Source organism: Leuresthes tenuis, unplaced genomic scaffold (assembly GCF_036924035.1).
Source record: "Leuresthes tenuis unplaced genomic scaffold, fLeuTen1.0.hap1 SCAF_9, whole genome shotgun sequence".
In the NCBI taxonomy this organism is placed as follows: Eukaryota; Metazoa; Chordata; class Actinopteri; order Atheriniformes; family Atherinopsidae; genus Leuresthes; species Leuresthes tenuis.
This window is the reverse complement of record NW_027325363.1, coordinates 24,199,235-24,217,850: the sequence shown is the minus strand read 5'-3', so window position 1 is coordinate 24,217,850 and position 18,616 is coordinate 24,199,235. Positions and strand designations below refer to the sequence as shown.

Below are 18,616 nucleotides of genomic sequence, written 5' to 3'. Positions count from 1 at the left end.
AACTTTCAATGTTTTCTTTGCTCTATTGTTAGTAAAACATTGTTTTTATGAGACTTGAAAATCGTTACATTCTGTTTTTGTTTACATTGTACCCAGTGAGCCTTTTTAGGGTTGTTGAATGGATAATGTCAAAAGTACAATATCTTTGAGGCAAAAACAGAAAACAGAAAACCAGCCTGAGCTAAAAGCAAAGGTGCTCTGACAGTGCTAACCTTGGCTGACTGGCAGTTTTTAGTGCGTATCTAACCAAAGTTCCTATCTCCACACCTTTACATGTCCAGGTTCCGGCGGTACATCTCCTCACATGGTTCATCCATCCATAAAACTAAACTCTTCCTGGAGAGGGAGAGCAGCCGTCTGATGGAGAGACAGGCAGCTCTGCAGGCAGCCCAGACCAGCTCCTCTCAGGTCCGCTCTCTTGGAGGAGAGACGGCGGAGATGATAAGAACCCTTCAGCAGGTGCAGGGAGAGGCGTGGCCCAGCTCTAGTAGAAGCTTAATGGACCTGATAATTGGCTCATTTTGGTTGATTTTTAAGAGAAGTACGTAATGTTGGTTGCTCTTCTTGGTTCTGTCAGGAGGCCAGAGATGTGGCAGATTTACAGCGGACAGTTCAGAGAGGAAACTCTCTTTTGCAGAGGAAAGAGGAGCAGCTTCAGCAGCTCGAGACCTCTCTGGCTGAAGAGGTCAGGAGAAACCATTTGTGGGCTTTGGTGTTACCAAACAAATGAAACAAATCGAAAATATAACTCGATAAACTCACCATTTCCATGTTGCTTATTATGCCCCCTTGTTCTGCTGCAATTTAAAGACAGCAGCTGTCTTAATGTGCTTAACTTGGAATATTCCACCGCACCACAGGTCGAGGAGCACCTCTTGACAGTAACATTGAGGATTTACTTGCAAAGCCAAGCATCACAGCAGATGTTAGGGTGCCTTTTTTAAATTGTCACAGCGTTGGCTCCCGCTACAGTTGTGCGATGTATCCATCTGAGTCCTGCACATGCACAGCCTTACAAGTGAAATTATCGTCATGACGAGGCTGACAAAGACACCTTCAGAGGCCACCAAAAACAATGTGGTATAATGTTACAGGACCTAGCAAGAATAGGACTGCATATTTTCATATGCTATGATACACTGTATGTACACTGTAGGTTATGAACAAATACTCACTAACTGAGGCAGAACAGGAGAGCTGATCAGTTATTACTTATCAACAGCAACAACAAAGCTAATTCTGCCTCTGACTGAGCAAAAAACAATTGTTAATTGCAGTTATTGGTATGACAAAATAAGAGTCAGCTAAAATCTGCAGTTGATAATCAGTTTTACAATAAAGCATGCTTCAGATACAACCATGAAATATATCTGAGTGGACTGTCAGCAGATCATGGATTTCCCTGAAGGAATGTAAAATTTCTCCTTTAATACCAATTCTGCACATTCCGGGCATTTCAATGTCAACTGCTTGATTCCATTTTATTAAATCCATATGTGAATCTTATAAAATGTCACTAATAACAGTCTCCCTCTGTGTTTTTCTCTATTCAGCTGATATTTGACGACTTCTCTCGGCTAGCTGGAGATAGGAGGGTGACCTTTGATGTGACCGAGTCAGACCTCAGTAGTACTGTGGAGCCACCAGATGGGACAGGTGACACACACATTTGTCTTTTACTAAGCAAAAGGAGACTTCGGCTTAAGCATTGCAACCGCTGTTTCTTTAATTTGGGGGTTTTGGGAGATGAATACAGGAATGTATATGTTTCCATAGTCAGTTAGTTAGCTGTGTGCTGCATTGAAAGTATGTAGATGTGGCTATTAGCATTCTCCAAGTACCCTCCAGGAGCTGCCTGCCAAAGTCAGTGCTGCTTTGTTGTTGTTAAAAGGGATAAATCATCTCCTTTTTCCCCCACTTTTTATTGTTGTTTGCATGTCTGTCCCCCTTGAGGCTCCTGCAACCTCTTTTCAGCCTCCCTGAACTTTAAATGCGATCTGTAATCTCTGCATGTCTCTCTTCTCCACCTCTCTCTTTCATCAGGAGATCATCCTACTGTTCCGGCCAAAGTCCAGGAACTAGCCGTGTCCCTGCAGCAGATCTCGGGCCAGCTCAACACTGTCCTGGGTGCATTGGGTTCACTGGCTCAAACGCAGAGCACCACACCCTATGCTGCGTTCCCTCTGCCTCTGTCTCAGCCTCACTCCACTGCAGCTGCCACGTCTGTGCCAGTCATTCCCCAGATGCACAGCCTGGCTCCCAGCTCCTTAGCCCCACCTCCTCCTCTGAGGCTCTCTGAGCCACTCTGGAACTTGGCACCTCAGAGCAGCTCTGCAGCCACCCCTCTTTTCAGCACCCCCATCAGCAGCGGCTTGAGACCCTCAGAGGACCTCATTAGCAGCAGATGGAGCCAAATATTCCCTGGTATGTCAGTGTATTGGTGACACATCAACAACAGCACTAACTTAGACCCTGCTTTTGGTTCCTGAGCTGTTGTTCTGTTCTCCAGGAGCAGCTACTGATCCGGTGGCTTCCAGCATTGCAAGAACCACCTCAGCTTACCCATCATACACACCTGTCAGGTAATGCAACCTGCAATACATCTTGAATTATGATTCTGTTAGATAACATCTCCAAAGCTAATGTTTAAATGTAATAACAATAATCTTAATGTATACCTGTTTGTGTCCAAGTGAGCATGCCCGTAGCCTGCGGTCCATTCAGAAATCAGTGGAGGTGGATGGCCAGAGGCTCCAGGGGCTGATTGATGGCAACAAGAGGTGGCTGGAGATGCGCAAGAAAGACACCAGCATGTATCCTTCTGTCACACACACCAGGTTTCATATCATCAAATGTACAAATCTGTTAGCAGATCAAATGCCTTCACTCTTCTTGACACCCTCCAGTCTTCTCTCACTCATTTTATTTTTCATGTTTTCTTAATATTGACTCACGCAGTTGAGCATTTGCCTTTTCCGATAACCAACACTGCATCACGTCACTGCCATCTGTCGTCTAATTCGCCTCATTAGACCACAGCGCGTGTCATCTTCTTTAACTCTGCCTTACAGACCTCTGTTCACTCGATATCAGGCTCCTTCCTCCAAGAGCAGCCTGGTCCAGCTGGGTCTGGACGATAACAACCAGATCAGAGTCTATCATTACTGAGAACATGACTCACAGTTCCGGGCTGGAGCACCGTGACTCTCGGTGAGGACTTTGGAGCATTAATTCAACATGTCAGCACTTTTATTTTTTTTTTTTAAAGCTTTCAGTGCAAAGATCTCGAGGGAAAAGTCCAGCCCCCTGTGCTGTCATTGGAGGAAAAGAGGACTGCAGAGGATATTGCTGTTCAGGGGCCCACATGTGACAAACGGCCAAGGACTTTGGTTCATTGATTATAGCGCTGCGCCAGACTCGGACCAAACTATTTTCTTTGTGAGATGGGAGTCTGCATTACATAAACAAGTGTCCGACAATCAAATGTCCTAAATTTGACCAGTAATAGCTGTGCAGAGCCAAAATTCGTGTGAATCTGGTAGAATCGATGTTTTTGTGAATAAGGTGAAGCCACTTTTCTAACGTTTCTCTCCCACACTCCCTCAATGTTTACACAGCACTGAGCTGCTGACTCAAACCCTTTTGTGCGCACATTTGTGTAAAAAAACAAAAAAACCCTGTATTTTTCTACAAGATGTTTTAATAATCTAATTTTATATATTCACCTACTCATTTGTCGTCAGTCTCGTTATTCACAGATGACTCTTTTTTTTCCACACTGGGGAACCTCACCGCTGAAAAGGGAATCTTTATTCAGTAACCGCTCTTTGCGGTGTTTGACAAAATCCATTTTTCATACAGAACAGTGCAAAAAACCCTTTTCGCAGTCAGACATGAGGGCAGTCAAGTAAATACAATCATCATCGATATTCTCCAATGCGTAGGACGGCTAGCTTGAGGCTCTGACCAATCAGAGCACAGTATGTGAATAACATGATTACAACATTGAAGGCCACTGATAGACTGGACAGGATTCATGTTCACACAATTATGTTTGTAAACACACACACACACACACCTGTACAAACACACACACATAGCATTCACACAATAATTCCAAAATGCATTGTTGCCTCGTGGGTCAAAGATAATACAGACAATATAAAATAAGTTAATTTGGACGTACGTTGTTATCGTCTTCACCAGCAGCAAGTAAACATTGATTACAACAGTAACATCGATGATGGCAGAAAGAGGACAATACACTTCAGCATCACGCAACGTCGATCCAGCTCTTGATTGGCACATTAGTGTCCTTACAGGTGATGGGAGGGGCTGCCGCCCGGGCCATGAGTGGTGGAGACGTGCTTAATGACAGCCTGATAAGAACGAGCTGCTGGCTGTGCTTTTTGAAGACATGACGGATATGCAAATGGAGAGAAAAAGGGCGATAAGGCAGAGAGGACAAGCCGAGCTTCTCACAGACGATCTGACATTTCTAGAAGACGTAGATCTTGTCTCTCTGCACGGTGTCGAGGTCGTCGTCCATGGTCAGAAGGACCTAATGGGGAACGGGAAAGGAGAGGCTGTAGTACACAGCTTTAAACCTGCAGATACTCATGATTCCAACGAGACACAATCACGTAGGCCTGTCCACTACTGTAGCAGCTTTTAGAATTGACACCATTTGTTTAAGCAAAGCTGTTCTGTTTCTGATATGCCAGGTGGCTAAATGTGTTAAAAGACCAAAAGAAAACATGATGAAGACCATACCAGGAAAGATCCAAACATAGCGATAGACGAGAGGAAGTGCCAAATGTCGTGGTCGTCAAAAAATGACAACAAGATACACTCCCTGTTGTGCTCGCGAGACTCTGCTGGGGTTTTCTGGAAAGTCAGGGAAGGTGAACATTTATTCATTCCATATGAAGTGCAACACAATGCGAACGTGTACTCGCTTTAGTGTTTGTTGCTGACCTGCCAGGTGCTGAGGCCCTGGAAGAAGAAATACAACGCAAAGCCCCAGACCACTGCGGTGAAGAGAATACACACCAACGGCAGACACTTGATTCTCTCACCACTCCGCAGCTAAAACACACAAAGAGCATAATTAGCTAAAAATACACACACCACTTTGGCTCCGATCTGAACCTAAATGCTACCTTAAAGGCACTAAAAACACACCTTCATGATGATGTAAAAGGCAAAGTAGAGCAGCAGGTTGCAGATGGCGATGGCCAGCAGGTAGGAGGCAAAATCATTGGGCCTTTCTATGAGGCCATAGGCAGCCCTGCAGACCAAACACAGAGGAAGATAAATACACAGCTTCTCCTTCTGTTATCATTTAAGTATAGCTCTTAAAGAAGAAACGGTTTACTTACAGAGACCAGTTGACGATGTTCCCCATCACAAGCAGAACCATACGATCCTAATAGAGATACAGCAGGGAAAAGATCTCCATTAGAGGAGAACGAGCTCAAGTAATCATCAGCTGAGTTACTGAGTGCATGCACAAGCACAGAAAGAACACAATTACTCACAATGTACATGGGTCCACTGCACTGTCTGATGCAATCAGTGTAGATGACGTACACGATCCTGCGCATGATACCTGCGTCTGATGCACAAAAACGCAGACATGTAGAGATGAGATTCCAAGAAACGTTTTTTTTAGAAGCTGCCAGCAGCCTAAACATAATTCCTTATAATCTAAAGTGAACACAAGTTATGTTTCATCAGCGTGTTAAAAACTGGACAAATCTAATGCAGTACATTAGAGCTGATCAAATGATCCCAGACCGCTTTAATTGCAGTTTAGTGTTTGTCTGAAGTGATCAAACCCGCAACATGTCACAATAAAGTCCTACACATGGCTTACGAATTCATTTTTAAAAAATATGTGCTTACTGAGAACCTAAACTGAGCTGTTACACTTTTAAAGGAAAATATTTAATCAAGTACGTTGTGTTTCATCACACCGACTGCGACAATACTTCAAAGTTCAAAAGAGCTCCGTGTAACGTTCCACTGTTCAAAAATTCTAATTTCAAATGATCTTGACTGAAGCTCGTTTGGTTTCTCGCGGTGATCTTACCGAGCCGCCATCGGCCCATGTAGTAGAGCTGTGTGCTGAGGAGGAGCGTGGCCAGTATGTGGATCACTGAGAAAACGATCCAGAACACCATGTTTCCTCTCCCAAACACCTGAAAAACACACACCAAATGCTCATATTTCTAACCATGAGCTGGACCTGGTCTTTTGTGCGGTGTGTGTGTGTGTGTGTGTGTGTGTGTGTGTGTGTGTGTGTGTGTGTGTGTGTGTGTGTGTGTGTGTGTGTGTGTGTGTGTGTGTGTGTGTGTGTGTGTGTGTGCGTGCGTGCGTGCGTGCGTACCACTCCCAGCACAGAAAAGAAGATGACAGCAGCCAGGCAGGCGTAGGCAGTGTAAGCACTTGCATTGATGTCCGGGTGTCTCTTCTGGTACAGCTTCAACATACACAGACCAGCAATCATGTACATGAAGGAGGTGTCTGCAAGGGAGGGAAATATAAAGACAAAAAGCCTACTTAACTTTTATGCTTCAGTAAACATTAGGAGGAAAATGACTGCAGATTTTTGTCATTGAGATACAGGTCAAACTCTTCCATTTTTATGACATATTCACAGCTTTGGTATTTCCCAGAATCCACTGCACTTATTTATTCAGTACAGTGGTAACAAACAAACAAAAAAAAAAAGTAGAGCACGGTGTTCTCTCTGTTTCAGTAAAACATTGTACGCACAGCTTTCAGAGACTCGTCTACTTGTTGTAACTGTCTGCTGCCACTTGGGGACAGTGTCAGAGATGTGAAAGAACCTGGAATGTTTTTGTCTTTCTGTGCCACTGCTGGTCCTTTAGCTTTGCCCTTCCTCTCGTCGGGGTTGCTGCTATTGTCTACAGTTGAGAGTTAATCACCCCAGAGCAATGCAAAGACTGCAGGCAAACCTGTCTCCATAGCTTCTGAACTGGCTTAATTCCTTTGACCTGTAATCTGCGTGGGGTGTGTCCACCATTAGTTGGAATGCAAGCAGTCTTACCAAACTGGAAGTTGGTGTAGTTGGGGCAGACGTGGTAACAGGCACTGAGCAAGCCCTCCATCATCAGAGCAGTTCCCATGGCGTAAAACAAACCAAAGTGCTTTGGGATACCGCACTCCTGAAGGTAGAAAACAGACGAGCACAATAAAAATCACTTTATTTTAGACTACAATTCAACACCGCATTAGGCAAGAACGAAGATACCGTTCCCTGATGTTTAATATGTAGTTTTCCTTACCCGCTCAGATTTTTCTGACACTTTTTGTTCATAAATGACAACAGGGAGCAGCAATAAATATCACAGCAACAGGCAGTGAAACATTCCCTGGCAGACATGAGGTCCTTGTGCTGTACGTCTGTTCGTGTGCGTGTGTCTCACCAGCGCATTGAGACTGTTGCGAACCAGGGCTCGATTGTGAACGATATCTCTCCTGAGAACGATGAGGAGGAAGAGGAGTCCAAGCATCACGTAACCAAGGTTACTGAGGATGTTGTTGAACGCACTGCGCGGGACATAAGGTGAGAATTCAATCAATCTTGACCTGCTTTCGCACAGGTATGTCACTGGCTACGTTGCAGTTATAAAACCAACATTTTTATATTCGGGTGCTGACTGGAACACACCTGAGAGCTCCGAGGGGGTGGGCACAGAGGAAGTTGTAATAGCAGATGTCCTGATTCCCTGTGACGTTGACAACCTTAAGAACAGAGATTCCCACAACATATCAAATTGTTGAAGGCCTTCTTAGGACTATTTTCGACTCGATTTCAGCCTCACCGCACTTGATCAGATCACTGCTTACTTTCCCATCAGCTTACCGTCTGATAGGTGATGACCAGCTGGATGACTGGCAGCGCGTAGAACACAGCAATAGTAGCAATGTTCCTGAAGTGATGAGAAATGACTTCATTAGATTTTATAATCATGAAGAATTCATAAATATTCATTACATCACGTGACTGCAAAGGAAACAGAGGATCTGTGTCCCAGGAACCCAGGATACATGTCGAAGTGTCCTTGGGCAAGACACTGAACCCCACATTGCTCCCCCAGTGTATCATTGGGGGTATGAATGTGTGTGAATGCTTAGAAAGCACGTAGTTATATCCTAAGACGTGCTGTATGAATGTGTGTGAGTGGGGTGAATGTGGCATGTAGTGAAGCGCTTTGAGTGGTCAGCTAGACTAGAAAAGCGCTATACAAGTACAAGTCCATTTACCATCTATTTAATTGGACTAAGAGGCTGTTTACACCCAGCATTAACAGATAACGCATGGAATGATCGAAGCCTTTAATTAAAATCAAAGCCCACATTCGTCTCATTCGTCAGTGACCACTTGTGACTGGATGTCACATCCTTGTTATATATGCAAATGCAAACATTAATTGATACACTAAAGTGTCTTTGAAATCCACAAAATTACAATTACACAAAAATAGATTCAGACATTCTGTGTCAGATGAGCCTGCCTCACATTTATTGGTCAAATTTTGTCGACACATTTCAGTCGGCTTTGTTGTGGAATAGATGCAATCTGTGGGAGAAGTAAGAGGAGCGTGAAACTATGGTAAAGCGGTGTTACAGAGCTCAGTGTCGGCTCACCACTGCCGACGAAAGTCTTACCTAAAACCTTTAAACTCCGCACCTTCGTCCTGAACGAGGATGTTTTCTGTGAATCTACACCTGGACGGAAGTTTTCCTGGTTTTTTCTACATTGGAACATGAACAGGAAACTCCTTGCTGAGATCCTGCAGCTCGTCGTGTGAGACGGTGGCTATGCTGTCACCCCATGACTATGACCCCCTTGAATCTCTTTGCAACTGCATTGAGCAAATTAATCACTGGTTGTCACATAATTCCTTCCAATTAAATAAAGACAAGACTGAAAGAAACATCTTTGGTAAAAAAGAGGAAAGGTAGAAGATTGCCACCATTCTCAAAAAGAAAGGACTTAATACAAAGGATATGGTTAGAAATCTTGGTGTCCTCATCGACAGTGATCTAAATTTTAACAGTCACATGAAAGCAATAACTAAGTCTGCATTCTACCATCTTAAAAACATTGCCAGGCTTAGGGGGTTTATGTCCAAAGATAACCTTGAGAAATTAGTTCATGCTTTTATTTCTAGTAAGGTCGACTACTTTAATTGGCTGTTCACGGGTCTTTCAAAAAAAGACCCTTAAACGGCTCCAAATGATACAAAATGCAGCAGCAGCAGCAAGAATACTTACAAAAACAAAACGAACAGAGCACATAACCCCCACATTGAAATCCCTCCATTGGCTTCCAGTGAGTTACAGGATTGATTTTAAAGCACTGCAGCTGGTTTTTAAATCGCTTAATGGGATAGGGCCAAGGTATATAACAGATATGTTTCAGCGATATATACCACCCAGATCACAACAAAAGTTCAGTGTAGACAAACCCATGGTGAGTACTAAACATGGTGAGGCAGCACTCAGTTACTCTGCTGCTCACCTCTGGAACCAACTCCCTGGAAGCATCCAGAAAGCCTCGTTTTAAATCTGGACTTAAGACTAAACTTTTTTCAGACGCTTTCTGTTAACTCACAATGGCTTTTTTCTTTGTTTCATCTTGTATGTCTTTCTATGTTTTAGTTATCTTTGAACTATTTTACTTATTTTTTATAATTATTTTGACTTTTAATGACCATCATGCCCTGACTGAGTGACTGTGTATTTGAGTTTATCTGTGTGAAGCACTTTGAATTGCACCTGTGTATGAAATGTGCTTTATAAATAAACCGGAGCGATCCGATCAACATGTCCCGAGTGTGTTTACACCTCTACTGTTAGGAGCACAACATGTGATCAGATCACACAGGAATCATGCTGATAGCAGGTGTAAACAGCCTTAACAACGTAAAGGAATGTTTTGTTATTAAATGACTTTAGCCGACTCCACTCTCTGATTTGGTCTTTTGTCACTCTAAGGTTTGACGAGCATTCTTACCAGAAGTAGATTTGGTATTTCTTGCTGAGGATTCTCTTGTCTTTTCGGGCGAGGTCCGACACACACAGGTATTTCTGCCATCGGGGGAAACGTGCGACAGGTAAATGTCATGCTGACAGATGTGTAGCGGGTGAGATGGACGGGACATACCTTGGTGCGGACGATGTTTTTGTCCGAGTTGATGTCGTCCAATGTGTCGTAGTCGTCCTCCTCCACAGAGCTCAGAGACTCCTGCCTGCTCCGCGCGACACTGTCCAACGATCGCTCTGATGACAGAAGCGGAGAAAAGAAGGACGCTTTCAGCTGATTTGAACAGGAAAAGTGACCAAGACAGACGGAGAGAATTGCAGGGGGATGCAAAGCTTGTCAAACTCTTAACAGCTTTCTGAAGTGATTTGCGAATAATTGTTGGTACTCTGATCTTTGCGCGGTCAGTATCATTTTGCATTTCATTGGAGTATTTTCAGATCATTCTCTTGTAATTTCATTTATGTGAAATTAACACAGTGCTGATTAGTTTTGCAGCAGATCTACGGACTGATTGGAAACATTGTGTGGCAGAGTGTCACCGATGCGGACGGCTATGTGGTGAAGGTGATTGAGGATTGGTCGACGTTTGAAAGGCTCGTGTCCTAATGAACAAAGACACACAGAAAAGCAGTGAGGCCACAAAGGTGCTCGCGGAGAAGCCGGGTGCGAGCCAGGCTGTGGAGAGATGCTGCAGAGTGACTGTGAGTGAGAGAGCCGGAGACAGCGAGCGTGTCCGAGTAGGTTCGTACCCATGTATCCGTAGTTGTTGTCAGTCGATGTGGCGCTGTCAGTGATGGCCTCTGAACTCAGCGTGCTGCCATTGTCAGCTGGAGGGGAGAGCTCATTTGTTAGTTAATTCAATCTCCACTTGAATTAGCTATTAACTGAAGCTAAACTTTTCCAAACTCACCAAAGGAGCCATATTCATACGGTGAGGCTGGCGCCTTGCCTGTTGAGAGAGCACACAGATTCAAAAAGCCCAAATGAGTGCACGTTGACACGTTTCACACATTCTAACAAGCAACGCTATATATTAGAACCATAATAGTGCACATTCCAACACTACTGCACGTGAACACACAATGATGAGAGAAACACAAACGCATGCAGGGACCCGATCAGGGGAGTGGTGACTGAGTTTTTTCAGGCTGGAAAGAACAGTTTCTACACAAACAGGTGAAGGCTGAGGACGGTGAGGGGGTGTGCCATGCAGAGCAGCGAGTGCTGCAGTGGATTCAACTGCAGGAGTTCTGTGGTTTAAAATCAAATCATGTCAGCAAACTCTGCAGGGAGCAGGCAGTGAGCGGGACAAGCACATCAGCAGCAAACACATTTATCTCATTTACTGTCTTTGGAGATTTTGGAACTATAATGTTATTTAATGCTGCTGATATTATTCTGAAACTTTACTTTAGTCGACAAACTTTAGTCATTTGTCAAACCTAAATAGCACCCAGATGAGTTTGCGTCACTTTAAAAACAGCTCTTCCAACAGAGCTACATTTAAGTAAAAGTCCACGCAAAGTCTACAAAGCACTGCGGCACTATTCATCTTCCTCTCTATAGAGATGGGGTTCTTTAAGTCTAGAGTTGAAGCTACTGCACACAGAGCATCTGCAGACAAGCAAAACAATGTAAGAAAGGGCAGCTAGTGCACAAGAGGAGTAACTGTGTCATTATACCATCTCCGTTCTTCCCAAGAAGAGAGGCTGATGCACACATTAGCATGAGGGGGAGAGAGTCAAAGACACATATTCAGTAAACACAAATATATTATGCTGCATAAAAAAAAATCAGGAGACAATATCCAGCTTCTTAAGTACAGTTTTACAACTCAATTATTTAACAGAGCACGATGGCAGATTTCCATTTTGATAATTATGTGATCCAAACACTTCACTGAGACCCTGACGGGCCAGTCCATCACAGCTGGTTGCCGGGTTACCTGTCTCAGCGGGCGACATGTCGGCAGGATTCTGAAACAGCTCTCTCCTCTTCTTCATTCTGCAGAGACGGAAAGGATGCCAACGTTTAGTGTCGCTCCTGCAGTGCAGCGCTCTGCGGCTGACACTTTCCAGTGAAAATATCTGAACAATGAAAACTTTCAATTCCGGTTTTTACATGCCGTTTGAATACATTCTTTTTCAGGTGCGACAACTAAAGTTTTCGCCACTGGTTGGACAGAAAGTCTCATCAACAGAAAGGCTTTCTTTCATGTTGTCTGAGCCACAGTGAGAACAAAATAAATAAATAATAACTCGATTACAGTGGAGAGAAAGACACAAGTTTGAATGAAAATCACCGGTCCGTATGACGCTGTTCTATTAACGGAACAGTCAGGAACTTAAAGACCTCGGTGCTTTTTACATGGAGCTTTGAGGTCATTTCAGCACAACATCCTGCTTTAAACTGCGAGCTGACTGCAGATGATGGCTGCAGGCGGCTAAAGGAGGCTCGGTCGTACATTAGCATTAGTCTTGCCGTGTAGCTGTAAAAGAAGCCTTCTTCTAAACTTTACCGACGTCTTCGCAAGCTTTGGATCAGCCTTTCCCCCAGTTCAACAGAAAATCTCTGCACTATTCGAAGCCAAATCGGAAGATCAGTATTACGGCACGAGAAGTCGCGTAACGTCGACCGGAGCTCAGCTTTCATCTCAACAATCAGCTGTTGTTGTTGCTCAACTTGCAACCACATACCAGACTGGCACAAAAATGCATCCCAAAGTGCTTTCTAAGAGTAGAGATTCAGATTTCTAATTTGGATTATTTACATTATGATACATATTCTTTCAATTTCCTCCTATTAATTTCAGAATGTCCTTAAATTGGGGAAAAAACAGCGACTTGAACGCAAAAAAAGAAAAGTAGGAAAACTTAAATGTTGTTCTCCAATTTTGATCTCTGCTGGTGATAAATACTCAGCAGAGGAAATCAATAGTTCAACTGCAGAGACAATTTCAAAGTCTTACCGTCTGTTTTCCACACATGCAACCAGCAGGGTGAGGATGTAGAACGAGAGGAAGATGCCCATACAGAACAGCATGCCCATCACATACTTCTCAGCTGCGGAGAAAGAGACGGTCACTGAAACACCATTTTCACTGGAATACAACTTGTTGTGATGAAACTCAACAGAAAGAAGGGCATAATGCTGAACTTCAAGTGGTTTCCCATTGTGGAGACGGAAGATTCTTACAGAAAGACAACATATGAGCCAGTTCTCCGTTTTTCAATGATACTGCACATAATCCAGGAGAAGCCAAGATGAAAACATGAGCAGATGGCATCACTCCTGTTGGAATGATGATGTTCATTTTAAGGCATCAGCTGCTGCTCTCTAACAGCTGCTACGGTTGTATTTTAACACAAAACGATGTCCAACAGCAGGAGCCGCTTGACCGGTTGGCCGTTCTTGGCAGGTGACCAAACTGGCACATAAGCAGTACGAAATGATTAATGTTTAACTTTTGACATCAATAACTTGGTAATACGGTGCAGGAAACTGTGCTTAACATAGATGAATATGAAAATATCCTGGTCCATTCTGTTGACTGTAAAGTAACTTCATATGTGCTTATGTCAGGTGCAAATATTTGAATCACCCTCAGCAAACATCAGCAGCTAGCTGATGGTGTTAAAAAGCCGTTTGTGTCATTGAAATACAGGCAGTCTGCCATCTGAGAGCAACGCGACCCCTGTGGTAATGCTGCTGCATGTCACCTGGAAGCAGCAGTGTAAATTCTACACACAGGATGCAACTCCAGGGGGTGGGAAATATGCTGATGCTGCAGTGTCCAGTCCCTGCTCTCAAATGGTTTCATTCCTTTGACACAAACCAGGACGTGGTGCTTTGTATTGTTTGGTCAGAAACTCTTGGCTACGACACCACAGAGAAATGTGGCTCTCCCAAATGTCTGCCCGTAATCATTTTAGAAAGTGTAACTCAAGGGCACATTCACCACGGTAACCAGTCTGCCTACACAATGACAGATGGTTACACTCAAACAACAGACAGTAGATAAAGAGAAAAGTCACACAGGTCATGTATGACTTTAAGGCAGTGTTCTAATTGAGCTTATTTGCATCAGATTTGCATACTGAGGACAGCAGCCGGCCACTTTAACGTCTTCCAGAGGAAAGTGATTTGGTTCGGCAGACTACAAACGCTGCGGAATCTGCATCAGCTAATAAAGCACAAGGAGGCCTACGATGAAACACTTTCTGATCTTGGCCCTGCCGCGTGTTTGTCTGAGCTCTCCGTAAATGTACACGCGACTTACAATTGATGGCAGGAGACACCAACACATCGAGGACCTTGGTGCGGTTGCCAGCATCAATCAGCTCATCGGGTCGCAGAGGGTAAAATCGCAGCGGTCCGCCACACGCCTCGTCCTCCGTTTTAACCACCACCACCACATAGAAACTGTTGCTAGGAAAGTCCTTCCTCTGGATTACAGGAAGAGACACAACAAGATATGCCCATGTGATAATGCTATCTATACTCAAATTATATATCTATATATAGATATATATCTATATTTAGAGAGAGAGCTTTGTCACTATGGTTTGCAAAATGTTTTGTTTCTTAGCATGATGCAGAAAACTATGTGTAAAAAAATTACCTGCACAGTGATGGCACCTTTTTTTGTCATAGTCTGGTACATCCCAATGAAGGCCACATTGTTGTCAAGATCATAGACAGGGCACTAAAATGAAAAAATTAGTAAATTAAACACGTGACACATTGACAGATTATATCCTTTGCAATCTTTATGAGTGGAATACATTAAAAAAAAAAGGACACGGTTATATAAAAAAGCATGAAACTGTACAAAGAGTAAAATAGCTGTTTAGTCTTCTCAGTACATCATAAAATTTTAAATGATTGCTCAGCAAGGACTCTGCTGCAGTGACCTCTGCAGTGCCCTCCTGTGGCCTGAGCATGCTACTGCACTCTGACCACAGTACTGAGGGCAGGGGCCACCTGAGGACAGCAGAGGTCTGCTGTGAGATGACAGAGTGCATGTAGAGAGCATAACTCAGGCATTAACTGTACCTGGATGTCCTGAACTGACATAACAGAGCAGGGGAAGGTCATGTCTGAAGTAACTTTGACAATCACAGTATCCACACCGTCTGGAAAGACATATTTAAAGTACTGCGAGAAAAGACAAGAGACAGAAAAAGACAGGAAGGTATTATCAAAGGGGGATCCACCTTAGGTTGACTGACATTAATATGGTTTTATACTATATAACTTTTACAACGTGTAAGCCAATCGTCTGTTATTTTAGAACCCCATTAACAGAGATTTTTGGAAAAGCTGATGACTGTTGAGGTTTGTCTAGATGGACAGAAATAAAGAAAAATAAACTAGTGAACCAAAACATTACACCAACATCATTTATCAGTGTTCGGTATTACTTTACATGGCTTCCTCTTGCAATGGATAATACTTCCAGTTCTGCTCCAAAACAGCCATTTTGCCATGACTCTGAGTCTAAGTTTCTTTCCTCCATGACAGCTCAAGGCATGGCTCCAGTCAAAAACAAATAAATCTATGGTCTTGTTTTTTTTTTTGCTCTGCATTTCTAAACCACCATCTACTTCCTGTTTACAAAGGCACATGCATATACAGTAACCTTTAGGTTTTTTTTTACTATGATTGGAAATAATTCTTTAAATGGTAATCAAGCGCTGGTCTGACCCTTAACTTATTTGTTTTAAAGCTTGGTTTTTCAATGCAACTGTGTCAGTGCGGGGATTGTTTTTTCGCCTTTTTGCCAACAAAACAAGCATGCAGGTTCAGAAACAACCACGCGTTTTCCGTTCTTCACCACTACCTTGTGCAACTATGATGAAAAACTATAACACAATGAAATGAAAGCAGACAAACTAAACACCATGTCCTGAAGGATTAATTGTTCTCACACTTATCGTATCTGAAAGGGGGAAGGAAAAGGCCTTTGAGAGAACAGTTTTCTCTGAATCGCTGAAAAGCAGAACTTGCAGGGAAATGAAAGAGGTTTCTCTATTCTCAACAAATGAGTAAAACTGGAAAATCCCTCCATTCTTACCATCCTGTTTTAAGTATATACAATCTACAACATACGCTCCAACCCCTGTGTCAGCTTATGTGCTGTGGACATTTCTGTGGGCAAACATTCTGGGTGTAAAGTGGCCCCTCCTATCACAAACACACACAGCTGTATTATCCAGCTGGATTACCTGAGGTTGGGATGGCGATGCAGTGAAGCTGAACTTCTTGTTTGTCCTGTAATTAAGTTGAACATAACATATCAGGCATACCAATAAGTCATTATTTGTGGACTACAGCCGTATTAAACCAAGAATCCTGGCAGTTTCTGTAGAGTGCGTTTGGGTTATCATATCACTCACTGCAGGGTGAAACTGTCAACACGGCTGACTCTGAGCTGGTAGTTTGTACCCTGGCTGGACAGGGTAGACACGTCAACAAAGAAGTACTGAGTCTCAGAGGCGGCTCGGGTTGGAGGTTGGCACAATGTCCTGCCCACGTGTTTGTAAGGATACTTTCTCTGGTAGCTGCAGAGAGAGAGAGAGACACACACACACACAGCAAGGCCGAGGCCAAAAGAAAATGAGACAAAGAACAAAAGCTAGAGTTCACATTCAAAAGATTTAACCAAGTAAATATAAACTTTTTAACTATTAGACACAGATAATATTAAGCTGAGAACCAATGCTGTCTTACAGCATGGATGGGCACCTTGAATGAAGGCAAAAATAGACGCAACGAACTTTGGACTTTCCTCTGCTAAATCAATAATGTAGGAATTCCAAAAATTCCATGTGCCAGTGTTTCAGAATGTTTCACAGATCATTCATTCTCATTCACAGATCAGATCATTCAGTCCTCTGTGGGCATAATCACTGACAAGAAATGCACAAGAAACAAGGCAAGATGAGGAAGAACATCAGTTTTTACAGTAACAGCGGTTCCTGTAATCTGCAGTGATGGATCTTGGAAGAGGAACTGAAAGTCCAAGGTTCATTAGTGATGTGTAAAAGCATGCCTGACCACGAGACAACAAGTGCCAGACTATGACAGCTGATGTTGCACAACCACAGAGTCTACCTCAAAGTGTGGGAGCCAAAGATCACATCGCAAACTGGTCATGGTGTCAGTCAGTGGAGAAAAGAAACGGCCGAACTCCCGACATGTTAACAAATTCCACCTGATTAAGTCAGATTTAATAAACCGTGTGCTCTCTGACCACAAAGGTAGAATGCAGAGCATATTCAAGGGTGGAGTTTTCTTCCAACGCGATATACAGAGAGACCTTAATACTGTTTAAAACTGATCCTCACCCACCTGGCACACCAGCAGTTAGGGCCTTCTATGTGATTCGTTTACTGATCCCTTTCAAATTACGTGGCTAGTTTACATTTAGTTCAAAACGTTCCCATTGATGAATGTGGCTTACTCACAGGCCTCTTAAAATGAGAGGGACTTGAAAAGACATCACCGCTTGCTTCTGCCGCACTACAAACAGAATAGGACTCTCCAACTGCTGCTGCAATACATCCACCGACACACGGACACCCTCGGTCTGAAAGTCACAGACATTAACAGGGGTAAAGACTGTCAAAATTATGTCATTGAGTAGTCATTGCGTCTTCTGGTCTGATGAAGGAGACTCACCTTATTCCTGGAGACGGTGTGATTGAAAGCATAGATGGTCTGGTTTTCACTTGTAACAGTGTCATTATAGGTCATGTCAAACTCTGCTTCTTTTTGGACAACATACTTGGTTTCCCCCACCAAGCCATTGCCGCAAGCTAACTGGGTCGCACATAACCAGAAGAGGGCTACCAACCCTGGTCGGACCCAAAGAGGCGCAGGTTCACAGCTGTTTTTATGTCGAGATTTCCAGCAACTCCTTAACACCATTGTGTTTGAGACCGTGTTACTCAGCTAAGAACTGATACCGTTATTCTAGCCTAAATGGCAACACTAATAAAAAAAACTCCTCCCCATTCATTAACAGATATACGGAGGGCAAGCTGGGTAGCTTTGCTGAGCCACTTCCACACTATCCAACAAAAACGGCAGCTGCGAAATGACTGACAAGCTAAACGGGCAGCGACATGTTTACATTTCCTACAGGCTTGATCGTCGCCCTATCGGCAAACGTAACAAAGTCAGAGCTAACAGTTATACACCACCCAAGTTTTAAAACAATGACACTTAATTTCGCTGTCTGAAACGCCGAAGTCTCCAAGGCTGCTGACTAGCTGAGCTAACATTAGCTCTACAGGGTAGGACGCTTGCAAAACTGCTCCGTGGTTTATCGGAATTCGGTTCCAGCGTCGCGGACAGTCTCGACAAAAAAAAGAACAATGAGCTTTTTTAATTCTTTCCGGCGTTGATGTTTGACTAGATCTAAACACGAGACGCCACTGCGCTAAATAAATATTTCTTCGCCTGAAAGATGTTTACAATCCCGAAAAATCTGTGCCATTAGCGCCCCCTCCATGCTCAGACAGTAAACAA

The 18,616-nt window shown here is 43.4% G+C and overlaps 2 protein-coding genes across 8 annotated transcripts in view; one reads left to right on the top strand and one right to left on the bottom strand.

Moving 5' to 3' along the window:
• Positions 1–4,253, top strand: part of LOC140314617 (uncharacterized) — a 16,728-nt gene extending 12,475 nt beyond the window's left edge. For all 4 annotated transcript variants that reach the window (XM_072392930.1, XM_072392931.1, XM_072392932.1 and 1 more), the window contains 7 exons: positions 282–459; positions 578–685; positions 1,554–1,656; positions 2,044–2,424; positions 2,510–2,582; positions 2,694–2,813; positions 3,072–4,253. In XM_072392930.1, coding sequence (XP_072249031.1) covers positions 282–459; positions 578–685; positions 1,554–1,656; positions 2,044–2,424; positions 2,510–2,582; positions 2,694–2,813; positions 3,072–3,168 — 1,060 coding nt within the window. In that variant the 3' untranslated portion in view covers positions 3,169–4,253. The remainder of the gene's footprint in view (positions 1–281; positions 460–577; positions 686–1,553; positions 1,657–2,043; positions 2,425–2,509; positions 2,583–2,693; positions 2,814–3,071) is intronic.
• On the bottom strand, positions 3,791–18,616 carry sidt2 (SID1 transmembrane family, member 2). 4 transcript variants are annotated; one of them, XM_072392933.1, is made up of 27 exons: positions 17,765–18,616; positions 17,551–17,672; positions 16,480–16,644; positions 16,309–16,354; positions 15,137–15,238; positions 14,703–14,786; positions 14,361–14,526; positions 13,050–13,143; positions 12,027–12,085; positions 11,764–11,790; positions 10,992–11,030; positions 10,831–10,908; positions 10,621–10,683; positions 10,202–10,317; positions 10,052–10,125; positions 7,895–7,961; positions 7,700–7,773; positions 7,455–7,578; positions 7,076–7,193; positions 6,392–6,528; positions 6,095–6,203; positions 5,541–5,617; positions 5,382–5,428; positions 5,185–5,290; positions 4,978–5,088; positions 4,774–4,887; positions 3,791–4,561 (listed from the first exon to the last, which is right to left on the bottom strand). In XM_072392933.1, the coding sequence occupies exons 1-27, from the start codon at positions 18,011–18,013 to the stop codon at positions 4,499–4,501; spliced, it is 2,631 nt and encodes an 876-aa protein (XP_072249034.1). In that variant the 5' UTR covers positions 18,014–18,616; the 3' UTR covers positions 3,791–4,498. The 4 variants fall into 4 exon arrangements, with proteins under 4 accessions (XP_072249034.1, XP_072249036.1, XP_072249035.1 ...); XM_072392935.1 differs by lacking the exon at positions 10,621–10,683; XM_072392934.1 differs by lacking the exon at positions 11,764–11,790.

Bases quoted from the DNA above. Each gene is read 5' to 3' on its own strand.
- sidt2 (XM_072392933.1), bottom strand. From the start codon at position 18,013: ATGGTGTTAAGGAGTTGCTGGAAATCTCGACATAAAAACAGCTGTGAA. The intron at 17,673-17,764 runs GTGAGTCTCCTT...TGTGACTTTCAG, and splicing joins ACACCGTCTCCAGGAATAAG to ACCGAGGGTGTCCGTGTGTC. The intron at 11,791-12,026 runs GTAACCCGGCAA...TGTGTGCATCAG, and splicing joins CATGTCGCCCGCTGAGACAG to CCTCTCTTCTTGGGAAGAAC.